Source organism: Leptosomus discolor, chromosome 7 (assembly GCF_034619465.1).
Source record: "Leptosomus discolor isolate bLepDis1 chromosome 7, bLepDis1.hap2, whole genome shotgun sequence".
Taxonomy (NCBI): Eukaryota; Metazoa; Chordata; class Aves; order Leptosomiformes; family Leptosomidae; genus Leptosomus; species Leptosomus discolor.
The window spans coordinates 9219231-9235407 of NC_141397.1; the positions used below are offsets into that span (position 1 = coordinate 9219231).

The 16177-nt window shown below is 41.5% G+C and overlaps 1 protein-coding gene across 1 annotated transcript in view; it reads left to right on the plus strand.

The window, feature by feature from the left end:
• The window catches only part of STK31 (serine/threonine kinase 31), a 42768-nt gene that overhangs the window by 4604 nt on the left and 21987 nt on the right, over positions 1 to 16177 (plus strand). Inside the window, exons 6-10 of the mRNA XM_086468183.1 lie at positions 577 to 932; positions 2835 to 3003; positions 4245 to 4351; positions 5184 to 5343; positions 10196 to 10318. Of these exons, the coding sequence (XP_086324309.1) occupies positions 577 to 932; positions 2835 to 3003; positions 4245 to 4351; positions 5184 to 5343; positions 10196 to 10318 (915 nt within the window). The remainder of the gene's footprint in view (positions 1 to 576; positions 933 to 2834; positions 3004 to 4244; positions 4352 to 5183; positions 5344 to 10195; positions 10319 to 16177) is intronic.

Genomic DNA, 16177 nt, shown 5'->3' on the forward strand with positions numbered 1-16177 from the left:
CATTCCCCAGTCTTTCAAAGCTGTTTTGCTCTGATATTACTAATGAAACTGATAGCTGCCAATTCTGGCATTTCCCAGTTTCTAAATGAGTAGTTTCAGTAAGGTAGACTTCCATAAGGTAGGTGCACATAATTCATTTATCACTATGTTCTTTTTCAACTTCTGGACCACTTACTGAAAAGCTGTTAAACAATGTGATAATTCAGATTCTTTTTCATATTATTTTGTATGATACTGTTAAATAGTTGGTCTGTTATCCTTTAAAAGACTTGGATATTGTGGTTGAGAGTTGATGGGACTTTGGACTTCTATCACTTACAAATGATGCTGAATGTTGAGGGAGAACTGTTGGTGTTGAAGTCCAGTTTGGCATTGACAGTGATTAGATCAGGTATGGTTGTAGTTGTACACATACAGCATTGTTTCAGAATAAATGTGTTAAACATAAGCTTTACATGAGCAGCTCTTTGGGTTTTGGTCATACATGTCCTCTTTTTCTTAGAAGGAAGATGGCTGTTCCAGCTAAAAGTATGTGGAATGGCCAGTGTGCAAGTTCATTGTATTTTTGTTTTACAGGGGAGGGAGTTCTTGAGCAGCCTAGTTTTTGAAAAAGAGATAAAAATACATCACAAAGCCAAGCACGAAGATGGTACCATTATTGCCCAGGCAGAATTTGAAGAAACAGATATTGGAGAAGAGGTGGCCAAGGCAGGGTTTGCTGCAAAATGCACATCTCCAAGAAACAGTAAAGATGCGGAAGAGAGAAAAGTAGATGTCATGCAAGGCCACTGTCGTAAGATAAAAGCTTCGGCTCCACTGTGGACAAACAAGTTTAATCACGCGCTGCACCGCAGCCCAAGAGGGCGTTTTGACTACCTAGCTGCCAGGTCAAGGAATCAGAATTTTGCTGGGAATCGCATGTTTGCCCTGAAGTAAGGCAGCGGGATGTCATGGAAAACTTTGTATGGGTGGTCTGATTAGCTTGGTTGTTGGGATGTGGGTGTATGAGAAGATGGAAGGGGAAGCGATTGTCTAAAGTACAAAGTGCAATTTCTGTCTTTGCAGCAGTACTCGGTGGAAGGGAGGTGTATGTGAGTCGCTCTGTGTGTGTGTGTGCATGCTGTGGTGGTGGGAATTAGGACACTAATCTGTGGAAAACTATTGGTTAGTGTGATTGCTGGTTGGATGGCTTGTTCTTCCTCATTCGGTTTCCAGAGGCAGACTGTTCTTATGTGTCGTAATGCAGGACTGTGAAAAAGAAGGAAGGGGTAGCAGCTAGTAAGCAGAGGAGAAGATACCAGAAGGCTTAGTTGAACACCAAGGTTGCAGGACATCAGGCCTCTAGCAGATTTTGCAGTGACAGGCAATGCAATGGTGTTTGTTTTATCATCTGTGTAATTTCCATAGGCTTGTCCTTGAGACTTTTTGTAGCGGTCCCCTGTTTATTTACCACTATTAAAAACTCACTGGACACAAACGTGGAGTGTAGAAGTATACTTACCAATTGGGACAAATGGATTTCTGTGATTTATTTGTGTAGGAATGTAACAATGTGTGCTTATAAGAAATAAAGCCAGCAATCACAGTCTGAAGTAAGCTTTAGGGGATAACGGTGTCTCTACAATTTGTAATTACATTGACAAAAGGTGGTGGTAAATTGGTAGTTACAGTTGTTGTCAAATCTTTATAAAGAGACTTGTCCTACAGTTGCTAGGATTGCCTTGGCAACAGGCTGCTGAGAAAAATGTTTGTGGGTGGGAAAGATGGTACTTGGCATTCAGAAAGTTGAGATGGTGAAAGAACTAATGTTCTCCAACAAACTTGTTTAGAATTTGCCGATCTATAATTTGAGCTTCTTGAACACTTTAATGAATCACCTGAGGGCACACCCTTTCAAATACCAGCATGGTATCCAAATCTGCTTTACAAATAGATCGTTTAGGCAAGTCTATGCTGTTAACAAATACTAAAATGAAATGAAGTACTCTTCAAAAAAAGGCTAAATTTACACTGAAGTGCCTCATCCTGAATTACTTTGATCTGCCGTTTTCTGTGTTATAGATATGTCCTGAATCTGTTTTATAAAAGAAATAGCTTTTTTTTTTTTTTTGTGTGTGTGTGTGATGCACAGTGTTGAGATACTTTTGGGTACAAAGCTATCCTGACTGGCCTGAGCAGCTGACAGTCAGCAGATTATGTATTCCATTTCTGTATGTTCTGGTGTCCTTTAACTTATTGCAAATTGCAGGCATATTTGGGGTGGTGTGCCTGTGAAGGAAACTGAGAAAGAAAGAAAGAAGTTAGGGTGTAACCAAAGCCGTGCAGGTGAGGATGAAGTTGATGTGGGGTCTAGTGGAGCTTTAGTACTGTACAGTACTGTCACAGTACTCTGAGACTTCACGTCACTCTTCTTCATTATAAAAATAATTTTTAGGGTATAGATGCAAAACACTAACCTCAGAGTTCTTTGGCTTATTTAGTAAATAGAAGATTCGAATTACAATGGACCTTGACCTTTCTGGGTCTGCAGTGTGGGATTGTAAGATGCTTTTTGGATGTGAAAGACTTTTGAGTTAGTGACTGAAAATGTGTGAAGGGTTGTCTTCAAATGATGTATGTTTTTTTCCCTTAGTGTTGTGTGACAGTCTTTGTAAAGGCTGGTGTGGAGAGGGATACGAATTCTGAAGAAGTTAAGCATGATTGTGGAGGTGCTTCTATAGCCTTTTTGATGTGGTGGCATATTTATTACTGTAAATTACAGTAGCATGAAAGAATGCACATTGTGTGGGTTTGTTTTCTTTTTAAATTAATTAATCTTAATTAATTTTTAAAAGGGAAAAACCACTGGCTTTTGCCTCAGTGCCAGACACCAGCTTGGCACAAACAAGACAAGATTGGAAGCTGTCTGAAGAGAAAGAAGTTCTCAGAAGGGAGAATGTAAATCTCTTGCAGAGGCAGGAGGAGCTAGAACTGAAGGTTCAGCAGCTGAAACAAGAGCTTCAGGTATGTGGAAATGTGAAGAGAATGCTTCTCTCCATGTGTTGAGTGTTTCTGACGATGCTTTGTCATAACAGTGCACAGCTGTGCACTGTTGTTTGGACTACAGAAGGATTACACTGGTTGAGTGAAGACTTGTCTTGCCCTGGTGCAGGGAGGTGCTGTCAGTGTGTGCTAGCCCACGTTTTGTAGGCCAGGTTGGACCCTAGCTCCCCTTGGTGTGTGTGCTGGCTTGCCACTGCACTTGATGCAGCTGCTGGCTTGGATGTAGGTGTTCAGTTTGAAGGTGGAGTTTTGCACTTTGTGATTAAAAACATACTTTGTGTATAAGGATGTAATCCTTGTCTTTTTTAGCTCACTTAGAGGGAACAGCCTTCTGTGTGTTGGGCTGAAAAATTCCTAAGCACCACAGAATTATAGCAGCTGTGGAATTTTAGAACTGGATAAAAATGAATATTTCCTTAATTGCTGCCTGACAGAAAAGATGCTTATGTTTCTTTCCAGGAGGAGTTCTTAGCACTATCTCTGAAGCACAGTACTTAGTAATATGTAAAAATACATGATAGGCTTAAAAATGCTGCGAATGGTTTTAAGTATGATCAACAGCAGTTTACCTGAAGTGGCATTTATAAAAGTATCTCTGTGGTAAGAGCAAGAGCTTTTGAATTTAGGTTGTCTCTTGAGGAATATAGCCTGATGTGGTGTGGGGGCTTTTTTTTGGGTCAAGAATATTTCTTATTTTGTCTTAGGAATGTTCCTTGTAGGAAGGTCAGGATGGTTGTACATACAGCAAGAGTTCTTGTTTTGCTGCACCACTTCAAGGTATAGTAGTTAACGGGAGTAAGGAGTTTAAGGAGGTCCTGGACTAGTGGGTAGGAATTTTTCAGCAAGGGAAGAAAAAAATCCATATTGTCTAAAGACTTGCTAGCAAATGGGGCGTAATTGAAGAAATACACTTGAACACATCACTACTGAAATGAGAAGAAGGAAATGAACCATTAACTTTTAAGAAGCTATTAAAGAAAATAAAATTATTTTCATTGGTTTGTATGTTTCTAGGCATTTTGTTACTGTTTTGAACAGGACCAGCTCTCTGTGTGTGTGGGTGTGGGTTTATGTCTAGTTTTCAAAAGTCTAAATTGTGCTCTGCATGTTAGTAACCCTGGCTGACTGTTGTGACTGGTCTATCTTTACCTCCTTCTGTTGAAACACTGCTCCTGGAATGATAAATAATTCAGAGAGAGAAGAAAGCATCCAGGAAAACTGCTGAACGTTTTCATGAAACCCTGTGTACTCATATTGGAATGAAAATGAGAAGTTTGGCTGCTAAGATGAAGGCATTGAAAGAAGTTAGGTATGTGGGATTTTTTCTTAAAATAGTACTATTACTCATTGCCCTGCTTATCTCTTGAAGTCATGCAAGCCTTTCTGTTTCCTGAAAGTTTTGTGTTGTTAATTTTCTAAGGCAAATATAATCTTGTATACAGAGGGGAGTATTTCCCAAAAGCAAGGCTGAAACCTGAGCTTTTTGGAAGCTTAATATTGGAGTTTGCATTGCCTGCTTCTAAATGTTTATCAGATGACTTCGATTCACTTGTGCTCCTTTACCACAGCTGTTGCAAGAGCTTTCAATTCCATCTTTAAGGAAGATGCTTATTAGTAAATGCAGCTGATTATTAAAAGTAACTGGGTAGCCACAAGTTCCTTGTGTATCTATTGCGGTGGGAGGTGTATCTCTTTAGGTAGCCTGAATTACTGTTCTGGGTTTAAAAGAAGGGACAAAACTGCTGTGGGAATAAGACCTGAAATAGAAATGACCATCAGCTCCTTTACGAAGGAATATATATATTGGTGTATGTTTGTGGAAGATGAGTAAAAAAAGATTACCAAGGGAGGAAATAGGACAAAAGGGAAATACAGAGCAAGAGAGAATTTCCATGTAGAGCTTCGTCAGTACTGAGGTACAATGGATGTATTCTTGGTCCTTCCTCAAAAAAAAGATGTAGCAGCTGAATAAGACAAATTGCTGCTGCTACCTTTTGAAAGAAGCTAGGTCAGTAACATGGCAGGTGCTGTCTCAAAATTCCTATCTTCAAAGGGTCTGAATAGTGTTGTTTTTTAAACTGCTTCAGCTCTGGGGGAAAAAAAAAGCCCTGGTAAAATGTTGTTTCCTCCTTACAACTTAGGCACGCAAATAAGAGCAATCATTTTGGGGAGCACCTCTCACAAGCCATAAAAGTGGTTACAGAAGGATGTCTCGCTGTCCCATGTTCCTTGGAAAAATTGCAGAAGATTTGGACAGAGTATGACTTGGCTCAGGAGAAGATTCTGTTATGCAGAAATGTGGTAGGTTGGAATTATTTGTTTGTCAAGAGCTATAATTTAGCAGCTATTGACAGAGTATTTTAATCTTACAAGTGTAGCTGGATAGCAGGAGCACAGCATGGAAACATCTGTCCTTTGCTAGATAACATCGGAGGCTTTTCTACCTTTGCCACAACTGATGTATTTGTGGAGTGTTATTTTTTTTGTGTCAAACCTAGACTTTTTGACACTCTTGATTTTGTAAAGAGCTATAAGGAAATCAGAATATGGTAGCTAAAAGGTTTCTATCCTGTCGTGGTTAGAAGCTGCTTCAACTGCGCAGCTGTAGCGTCTGTCTTCAAAACCTTTTGTTAAAGCAGCATGCCACTACTTAGGATGTGCTTCCCTCCTATGGGGAGACGGTTGTATGGGAAGATGGACTTGTATAGGGGAAAGCTGCCATCTAGTGCAACTTCTCTGCAGCCACAGATCTGAAAAAGCCTGCCTGGGTACGGCTGTATTGCTCAGGATGGTTCTATGTTCTGTGTCTCTCGTGTACGCAGCGATGCTGCTTTTGGGAACGGGAAGGTTCCCCGGTCTGTGCCAGGCCTTGTGGTAACACAAGGAAGGCATGGTAGTTGTGTGTCTGAGAGAATGACAGCAAATGTGTGTGGCTGTATTTTAGAGTATAACCTAAAACATTTTAAATGTGTCGGCTTAAGAAATACTGCTCTGCTACCCTGAATTTAACAGCTCATGAAATGGACTGGAAAATAATGGGCCATGAGGAGGTCTCAAGTAAGTTCTGGTTTGTTGCTTGTGCAGGGGAAAGTATTAAAACCTCTATAGCACGGCACACATCTGATGATCTGTAGGTGGAAAGAAATTCTTTTATTTGCTAAAAACTAAGTCAAATGTTTAAACTTGTCAGCATTAAGTGTTAATGAGCAGATGAGATTTTAGTGTTGCATCTTGTGTAGGGGAGCACTGTGTAGAATAATAGTTAGGTTGTGAGGTACCCAGGAGTGGGGACTGCTTAGGGATTCACTGGCACAATCTTTCCTTGGGTGAATTCCTGATCCTATGTGAAATAGTAACAGTTGCCATTTTCTGGAGATTATGTGGGATGGTTGAGCTCAAGTGGGTCCATCAGCCGCCTTGGACAACAGTGACAAGTAAAGCAAAACTGTTTTAGAACTTGTTTTCACCCTGACGTCCAGTTTTGATTTCACTCAGCTGGGCTGGGCATAGAGAGAAAGAAAACTCTTAACCTGGACAGGAGTTAGGACAGATGCAGATACAGTGGTGTGACTGGGGAGTCTCAAAGTGTTTATTCAGTAGAGGAGATGGTGGCTTTGGTGTCTTTCAGGTGGCAGTGTGTGTGTCAGGGGTTTGGGTTTTTGGTTTTCTGTGGGGTTTTTTGTGTTGTTTTTTTTTTTTTTTGGAGTTGCCAACCCCAGCAAGCAGCATTCTTCCGTGAGAAACATCATGAAAAGAGGTCTCATTCTTGAAGACTGCTTGAGGTTTTCTTGGTGGACTGATTTGGTGGGATATGTTAGACAATCCGGACATTGTCACCCATTCCAGTTGTGAATGACTAACAATGAAATCGTGTCTGTATGACACACTGTAGTGTGTTACGCTGCCAAAATATTTGAAATACTGCTGAAATGAGCTTACAGCACTATGCCGCTTCTGGTAGCGCCACAGTGTGTTCGTGCTGTTTTGTGTTGCCAAGGTGTGGCCTCATACATGGCTTGAAAATTTTGTTCAGAAATCAACAACACGCCCCTGGTCCCCTGCTGCCCATTCTGATGTTGTTCCTGGTTGCCTAAGCTAAGGCGTAAATGAATAGTGGCCTAAAGTCTTGTGACTTTCAAGAGCACACCATTGTAAAAAAAAAAAAAACACCACCACCAACAAAAAAAACACAACAAAAAAAAAACCCAAAAAACCCCAAATTCCTGCTATGTGAAGAGAGGAAGTTGTCGTGGTAGTGCCACACGTATTTTAAACGAGGAAAAATAAAGGAGATGGGAGTTCTGCTAGGTGTCGGGTATCCCCCAGCGTGCCTGAGTGCTGCAAAGGATATGCAAGTGGGAACGTGTTTGGAAGTGTAGAGCTCCCTGAAGAATTAATTTAGTTCTCAAGATGAATTGGTAGCAGCTGGAGGCAGGACATCACAAGGCTCTTGTGGTATTTGTCGTAAGTATTTTGAAGACTTTGGTAGGTGAAGGGTACAGAACACGGAATTTTGGTGGCATCGTGCTAAAGCTATGTACCATAAAGATTGTCCGGTTTAATGCACAGTGTAGTGACTTAACTTTTTTTTCCCCTGAGAATAATTTTGATTTTTTTAAAGATCTGTGTTTAAAGATCTGTGTAAAGATTTATGTGCTGAAACATGCCACAGAATCTTGGCTACTGTATTTTCAAATACAAGAAATGTCCAGGATGCACACAGTAAAAGGGTGTGCTTGTTACTCTGCCTGTTATCCCTACTTAAATTACACTGGCTGTAGATAGGCTAACAATTATTTTTGATAGTGCAACTGAGTATGTTAATGTCGCTAACTTTGTTTCCTGCTCAGTTAAAATGAGGTACATGTAAATCCAGTGTACAGAAATCCCAGTGATCCCAAACAGATGGATGAAATAGCTGGCTATTAAACTATAGCAGATAGTTTAACTCTGCTTAGTCAACCTAGCTGTCAAGTGGTTTTACTACATGTAAAGTGCTCTTCCTTTAGCCTCCCTGGAGTGCTGATGCACCCTCCCTTACTGTCACTAGCCTCGTATGTTTGTGAGCTCTTGGGAGTGAACATCCTTGTCTTGCTATTGGGGAAACCTAGTGCATCTTAAATATTGCAAGCATGAGCAAACCCAATAAAGCTTGAGTCCAGAATAAATGGCATTACAGAATCACAGAATGGTAGGGGTTGGAAGGGACCTCTGGAGATCATCTAGTCCAACCCCCCTGCTAAAGCTGGTTCCCCTAGAGCAGGTCGCACCGGATTGTGTCCAGGTGGGTTTTGTGTATTTGCAGAGAAGACGACTCATTATTTCAGTTTTCATTGTCTGTGCTTTCTTAGTTGGTTTATGTTTGTTTAACTGGTTTCTCAAAAATGAAGATGGATCACTGGAGCATTTGTTCTTAATAAGGTATTTCTGTAGCATATGTCTTGGAAAAATAAGAAGATAATCAGTGAACTGAGATGGTACTGGGGCATGGTGTGTATGAAAATAACAAAGATGGTGGTTCTGGAGTTGAAGTGCTTAAAAATATATTCAAAACTAATCATAGAATTTGATGTAAACTCTGTGTCAAAATAGGAAGGTAGTGGTGCTGATCACTTAACCAGCTCTCCTATGAAACGCTACTGAGAGGATGGCAGCTTTACAGATGAAAAAACAGGGATAATTAGAAGTTACCCTAATTGCATCATAGGCAGATGCTCATAGTAATAGGGTGTAATACAAATACTGACTTTTCAGAGATTGAAGATAGTGTTTTATGGATGTGTTGCTTAAGTTATGATTTCCATTTAGATACTTATTCAAGGCTTACTTTATTCAAGGCTTACTTTATTGGAGACTAGTGTACACACTCAGCATTTTTAGTGGGCAGGATGGAAAAATAATCATGCCAATGCTTAAAAAAGAGGAACTATTGAATTGCTGATGAAAAAACACCCAGGAAAACAAAACAACAAAAAACTGGGGGCGGAGGGTGGGATAAACAGAGCTGTTTAATGACTGTACAGATGCCTGAACTAGTTACAGCTATTCCTTATACTGCAAAGTAGTAACTTTCACTAAAGGGAAACAAAAACTGGGGCTGACAGTAGAAACAGGCTCTAAAAATGAATTAGACCTTATCTGTGGAGGGAGATTAGGTTTTTGTTTTTCTTTTTCCTCTTGCTTATAAGGTCATTAAATCACAGTAAAGCAAGAGTGCATTGGAGGTGGTTGCACTATACATATCCTGCTGATATGAACTTTCATAAGCATTGCTATAGTCACCAGGAACAAGATGGTAAACTGGCTTGGCATTTGGTGTGACCGAGTGGTTGGTTGTGTGGGGTTGTTTGTGGAGGTTTTTCTTTCTTTTTTTTTTTTGAGGTAAAAAATGGACCAGACAGAAAATAAACTAAATTTTGTGGTTTGAGAAGCCTTTAGACTGTTTTAAAGGAGTTTAATTCTACCGTTTGCTGTTGTGATGAGCTTACATCTTTGTAAAGTAGATTATTGAAATACTGCCTGTGTACTTAATGCTCTCTGAAGTTATTGTTGTTTAACAGACATTATATGAGCCATGAACTGTAGTATGTACCCAGTTAAATGGCAGATACGGGAAGGAGACATGTCCTGTGGCTCCCAGGCTATCTGTTGAGTTCCTGGATTGCTGTTTAGTCATGTGTAGACTGTTAAATTTACTCTAGTGCTTGAGCTGATGTTAATTGGAGTTTGGTTGCATGATTGAATTACTACATTAAGTCTCTATTGCTGTAGGTTTTGAAGTAATAATCTGCAGAAATCTTGTCTTGAAAAGTGTTCTTTATGACAAGGCGTCCTTATTCCTTTTTATACAGTGTGTTACAGTATTCTTTTACAAACTAGCTCCTTATGCAGGAAAACCAGCCGGAAGTCTGTAAAAATTGTGATTTAGTTGTCTGATGTAGTCATATTTTCACACAGTAAAGGTTGCTGTATTTGTGCAAGGTGATCGTGCCATAGGAGTAGAGGTTAAAAGCAAAAATTGCTTTTCCACTGATTCCTAGTCAGGCATGTATCGTGCTATTCATTTGTACACTAATACTTTTTTGTATCACTTGCCACATTGTGTATGTGGCGTTTGGGTGCAAGTTGCTGACTCGCTTTTCCCTCTACATAGGATGAGAGAGATGAATTGATCACCAAGAGAGATGAGGTGCAGCAGAACTTGTGTTCAGCAGTGGAAGAATTCATTTTTGAAGTGGATCAACTGCCCCTCTCCGAGCGCTCAAGAAGGTTACAAGTAAGGAGGTTGCTTTTATCAATTTTGATTCTGAAACAGTGAGAACCTGTGGAGGGTGTTACTTAAATGCTGAACATTTTATAGTTGGAGATCTTGACAGCAGCAGATAAAGCTGTAGGTGACACTTCTGAGTTAAGTTGTACATCTGACACCTGTAATTCTCGGTGTGACTGGTGATCCTGGTCTCCTAGATGTTTTGTTTCTAGAGGCAAATTATTATCTAGATCCTGGATTTGAGCAGCAGCTTTTATGGTATTGTGTTTGGTGACTAACAAGACTTCACAAAGTGCGGAATATTTCTTAGAAGACAGGTGTTAATAAGAGAATCTACAATTAAAAAGCCAATGCAGTTATGGTGTAAATTGTGGCAGTGGGTTTTTTGGTTGGTTTATTTGCTTTCCTAACCCTTTCTGTTGAGGTGGCTGTGTAGTTTGGACTAGTGTAGCAAAGTGTAACATGTTTAAAGCATTTATTTTTTTGAAGGTGAGAGTTAAACATTACAGAAGCACATGTTTATACCAAGAGTCTCACTCCCTCCCAGCCAACCCAGCAACAGAAGGTGCGGAAATAGGTGGGGAAATAGGCTCTGTAGAGGCAATAAGAACTTTTGAAGAGGATTTTACCAATAGAAACACCAAGCTGGTGTTTGGCCTTTGCTATTAGAAATAATTTAGTCTTTTTAACTTCAGAAATATCACTTGCTTTTATTTTGACTGTGCAAGAGTGTGGGAAGGGCAAAAAGGCTGGCAATAGCTTCACAGCTTGTGTGTACAAATTCCAGAGATGTATTTGTCCACATGTGCATGAGATGGGGTTCTTAACAAAAATCACCATGATTACAGGCTGCACATGAATTTGTATGAGGTTGAAGCAGCATTAATAAATTGAAACATTTGAATTTTCATGGAATTACTTAATTTCTAATGGAATTATCTTTCAAGGCTATTCCAAAAAAATATTTTGATACATTGTTTTTTGGTTCTAGTCAGATAGGCAGATTGGTGTCTAATGGGAAAAGGAACTGGATGGGTAATTGGAAAAGGAACTTCATGGCTTTCTGTCACTGGAGGCCCTCTGTGGATCCTGCTCCTTCAGAGAGAGGAAAGTTTTAGTGTGGTGTTGTATGGGGGTTTTCTGTTTCGTGGCAATGTTTTTTGGTGTGTGTTTAAAGGTTATGCTGTGCTAATCCACTAGGTGGTAGGCATTAAGCATCTTCTAGATAATTGTACTGCAGTGAAATTTTAGTAGTTTTTCGAAAATACTTGAAGGGGTCCTGAAATGCTGTTGGGGTGTTAAGTGAATTTTGTGCTTTAGCTTAACAGTGGTGATGGTCCTCTCTTGTATTAGGAGGCAGAAGATCAAAACAGCTTTCCTGAGTAGGGAAACAAAATTAAGTTTTTAGTAAATATCAGTGAGAACCTTGGTTGCAGTTCTATAGAGCTGAAGAGGTCATGCTGTACTATGCTGTTCTAGAGAAATGAGTGGGTTTTTTCCACTGTCTCTCAGAAGAATAGGAGCTTGGAAGCTAACGATCCTCTCACTGAGGCTGTGTATTGCAAAAAATCTCTCGTCTGTATCACACTTCTCTTCTGGCTTATGTTTTATACCTTCCAGTGAGAACTGTTGGCTTGAACTACAGGCAAATTCAGACAGCTTCAGCCACAGCTGGGTCCAACGAAAAAAACCCAGTTGGTGAGCTTTGTGCTTTCCAAGTGATAATACTGCATTGGTTAAGAGGAAGGCCAAGAGTGTGGGCATACACATAAGTTACTGTAAAGCAAGCTAGGGTGTGAGCTAGGCAGTTGTCAGCTGTTCTGTGTTAGCTGTCCGTAAGCATGTTTCCTCTGCCCCAAGGGTAGCGTGTCGTAGCTTGTTCGGCTCCTTCTGACTTGCCATGCTTACAGATGGCGACTGGGACAAGTGCATGTAGGCCACTGAGCTGTCTTCATGTTACCCTTCTGGAGCCTGCTTCTGTGTCCGTATGCTGGTGAGGTTGCTAAAGCTTTAGGGACGTGTGCTTATGGCATGAAGAGCAAATTGGAAGAAATAGGATGTAACTTGCAGGATTCTTTCCCTGAGGACAGCCTGATAGAATGCGTGCAGATACTCTTCTGGTGTGACTAGTGCTATTATATTTGTAAACAGAGTGTGATATTGGATATGAAACTGTTCCTGAGCACTTCTCTCAGTTCTATTACCCACTTTTTGGCTGCTCTTAAACAGGCTGATTTTTTTTTTTCCTCCCTCCTTCATACTGTTCCTTTTGAACCTGGCTTCTCCCTTGCTATGCCATTTTCTATCTCTGTGTATCTCGATGTATTAAAATCGAGCTATTCAAAAAAGAATGTGACAAAAATCTGTTGTGTACTTGAATGGTTTAAATACCCTCCATAAGTTTACGACAAACCTCTTTCTTTTATTTGCTTATAGACAGGAGTATTTGTACAAAGCTTGTGTCAGTACTTGCAGTCCTCAGGAAGAGGAGGCCGTTTCTGCCACGTTCTGGCATGTGGTGGTGATGTCAGTCTGTTTCACTTTAAGTTCTATTTGGTTGCTCATATGACCTCTTTGTTTCAAGTGTCTAAAAGGCTCCTGATAAGTGACTTTAAGTTCTGTCATATTTTTTTTTCCAATAGTATTGGCGGTTGAGTCTGAAGGGATGCAAAGATGAAACCTCTGTCAAGAGGAGGAGAGAGAGGTGTTTTTCTTCATTTACATGACCTAGGTGTTTTTTTGGAAAGGTCTGTGATATTTAACTCCAATGTTCTGGGATCTGAGAACAGGAAAAAAAAAAGTGAAACACTGTATATAAACAAACTGTCAGGCAAATCAGAGCCTTTCTCACAGTTTCTTTAGTCATCTTGTTGGGAATGATGTGGGTAATGATGGATTTTGAAAGCTGAAGGATGCTATTTATTAAAGAAGCAGAGGTTCATCCTGTCAAATGAAAGGGGAAGGGAATACCAAGAGGATTGCAGCAGGTAAGCCAAGGGTTGGCATGGCATCGCTTGAAGGTGGCAATCCTAGTGAAACATGTACACTGCTACTGGGAGCACAGAAGGCTCAGGAGTGTATCTGAAATGCTTGTACACCAGTGCACACAGTATGAGAAACAAACAGGATGAACTGAAAGTGTTGGTCAGCTCCCAGAGCTACGGTATCATTCGTATTAGTGAGACTTGGTGGAGTGAGTCCCACAACTGGAGTGCTGGAACGGAGGGCTACAGGCTGTTCAGGAGGGGCAGGCAGGGCAGGTGAGGTGGAGGTGTCGCACTGTATGTAAGGGAGAGGTTTGATTGCCCAGCCCTTACAGTTAGTGGTGATGTGATTGAGAGCCTCTGGGTAAGGATTAGGGGGATGGAAAACAAAGGAGATCTTGTAGTAGGTATCTACTACTGATTGCCCAGCCAGGACGTAAGCACTGATGAGTTATTCTATAGGCAATTAGGAGAAATTGCTGAATCGGTAGCCCTTGGCTTATGGGAGATTTCAACTTCCCAGACATCAACTGGGAATATTGTACTGCTGTGACGGGCAAGTCTTGGAAGTTACTGAAGTTTGTAGGAGATGACTTCTCATCATAGGTACTCGGTCAGCCAACTAGGAAAGATGCCTTCCTAGTCTTGCAGTTTGTGAACAGAGGAGGACTTGTGGGGGATGTGATGGTAGACGGCTGTCTTGGCCGCAGTGATCATGAAATGGTTGAGTTTAAAATTTTCGGTGTAGTGAGAAAAATGTATAGCAGAGTTGCTACCATGGACTGCAGAAGAGCAGAGTACCCTGGGAATCTGCTTTTGAGGGCTTAGGAGTCCATGAGTGCTGGTCAGTTTTTAAGAACCACCTTTTAGAAGCACAGGAGCACGCAATTCCACCATGTCTTAAGTTGAGCAATAGGGGTAGAAGACCAGCTTGGCTGGACAGGGAACTTCGTGTGGAGCTCAGGAGGAAAACCAAACTGTATGATCTCTGGAAACAAGGTCAGGCTTCGCAGGAAGAATACAGAGCTGTGGTTTGTTTATGCAGGGAGAATGCACGAAAGGTCAAAGCTCAATTAGAGTTGAAACGGGCCAGTGTTGCTTCAGATAAGAAGGGCTTTTATAAGTATGTTAAAGCAAGAGGAGGTCTAAAGAAAACATTGGACCAATACTTGTTGAAGATGGTCATCTGACTAATAGGGATGAACAGAAAGAAGAGGCGTTGAATGTGGTTTTTCCTTCTGTCTTTAATAATACTGATCCATCTTGGGTTTCCTGGTCCCTTGAGTCGGAGGACCCACAAGTGTGGGAACAGTGACGTTCCATTTGTAGATTCTGAAATTGTAGGGGACTGGCTGTATCAGCTAAATGTTCACAAGCCCATGGGGCCTGATGGGATTCATCCCAGAGTGCTGAAGGACCTGACAGATATTATGGCAGTACCCCTCTCAATGATCTACAAAGGGTTTCAGGAACCTGGGGAGGTCCCTGCTGACTGGGAGCTAGACAGTGTTATTCTAATACACAAGAAAGGCATGAGGGAAGACCCAGAGAACTACAGACCTGTTAGTCTAACCTCAGTTCCTGGGAAAATTATGGAAAAGATTGTACTCGGTACTGTTGAAAGCCATTTAAAGAATAATGCAATCGTCAGGCACAGTCAACATGGATTCACCAAAGGAAGGTCCTGTTTAACTAATTGATACCCTCTATGGTAGGGTCACCTGCCTAGTGGGTGAAGGGAAGGTGGTGGATCTTGTTTTTCTGGATTGTAGCAAGGATTTTGTTAGTATCTCTCACAGCATCCTTCTGGACAAGTCCAGCTGTGGGATGAGTGGATTTACAGTGCACTGGATGAAGAATTGCCTGAAGGGCAGGGCTGGAAGTGTTGTATGGAATGGGGCTACATCTGGGTGGCTGCTGGTCACCGGCAGTGTTCCTGAAGGTTCAATTCTAGGGCCAATTCTCTTCAATGTATTTATCGGTGATATGGATGTAGGAGTTGAATGCACCATTAGCAGGTTTGCTGATGATACCAAACTGAGAGGTGCGGTTGACTTTCTTGAGGGACAGTAGGCATTGCAGGGGGATCTAGATAGACTGGAGCATTGGGCTATGATTGATGGGATGAAGTTTAACAAGTTGAAATGCTGGATTCTCCACCTAGGATGGAGTAACACTGGGCACAAGTACAGATGGGGAGAGGAGTGGCTGGAGAGCAGCCCTGCAGAAAGGGATCTGGGGGTGCCGGCAGGCCAGCTGGCAAGAGGGCAAACTGCACCCTGGGGTTCAGTAAGCACAGTGTAACCAGCTGGTCAAAAGAGGTGATTATCTCACCATATTCAGAGTTGGTGAGGCCTCACCTCGAATACTGTGTGCAGTTCTGGGCCCCACCATTTAAGAAGGATGTTTAGATACTAGAGTGTGCCCAGAGGAGGGCAACAAAGCCAGTGAAGGGGTTGGAAGGCATGTCCTGTGAAGAGCATCTGAGGACTCTAGGTTTGTCTAGTTTGAAGAAAAGGAGGCTGAGGAGCAACCTTATTGCTCTCCACAGCTTCCTGAGGAAGGGAAGTAGAGAGGGAGGTGCTGATCTCTTCTCCTTGGGATCCAGTGACAGGACAGCAATGGCTCAAAGCTGCACCAGGGGATGTTCAGACTGGACATTTCTGAGAGGGTGGTCCAACACTGGAACAGACTTCCTAGAGAGATGGTCGATGTCCCAAGCCCGTCACTGTTTAAAGCATTTGGACAACACTGAATACGATGCTTTAGCGTTTGGTCAGCACTGAAGTGGTCAGGCAGTTGGACTAGATAATCGTTCTATGTCCCTTCCAACTGAAATACTCTATTCTGTTCTAAATCCCTCTGTTGAGGGAGAGTTTTC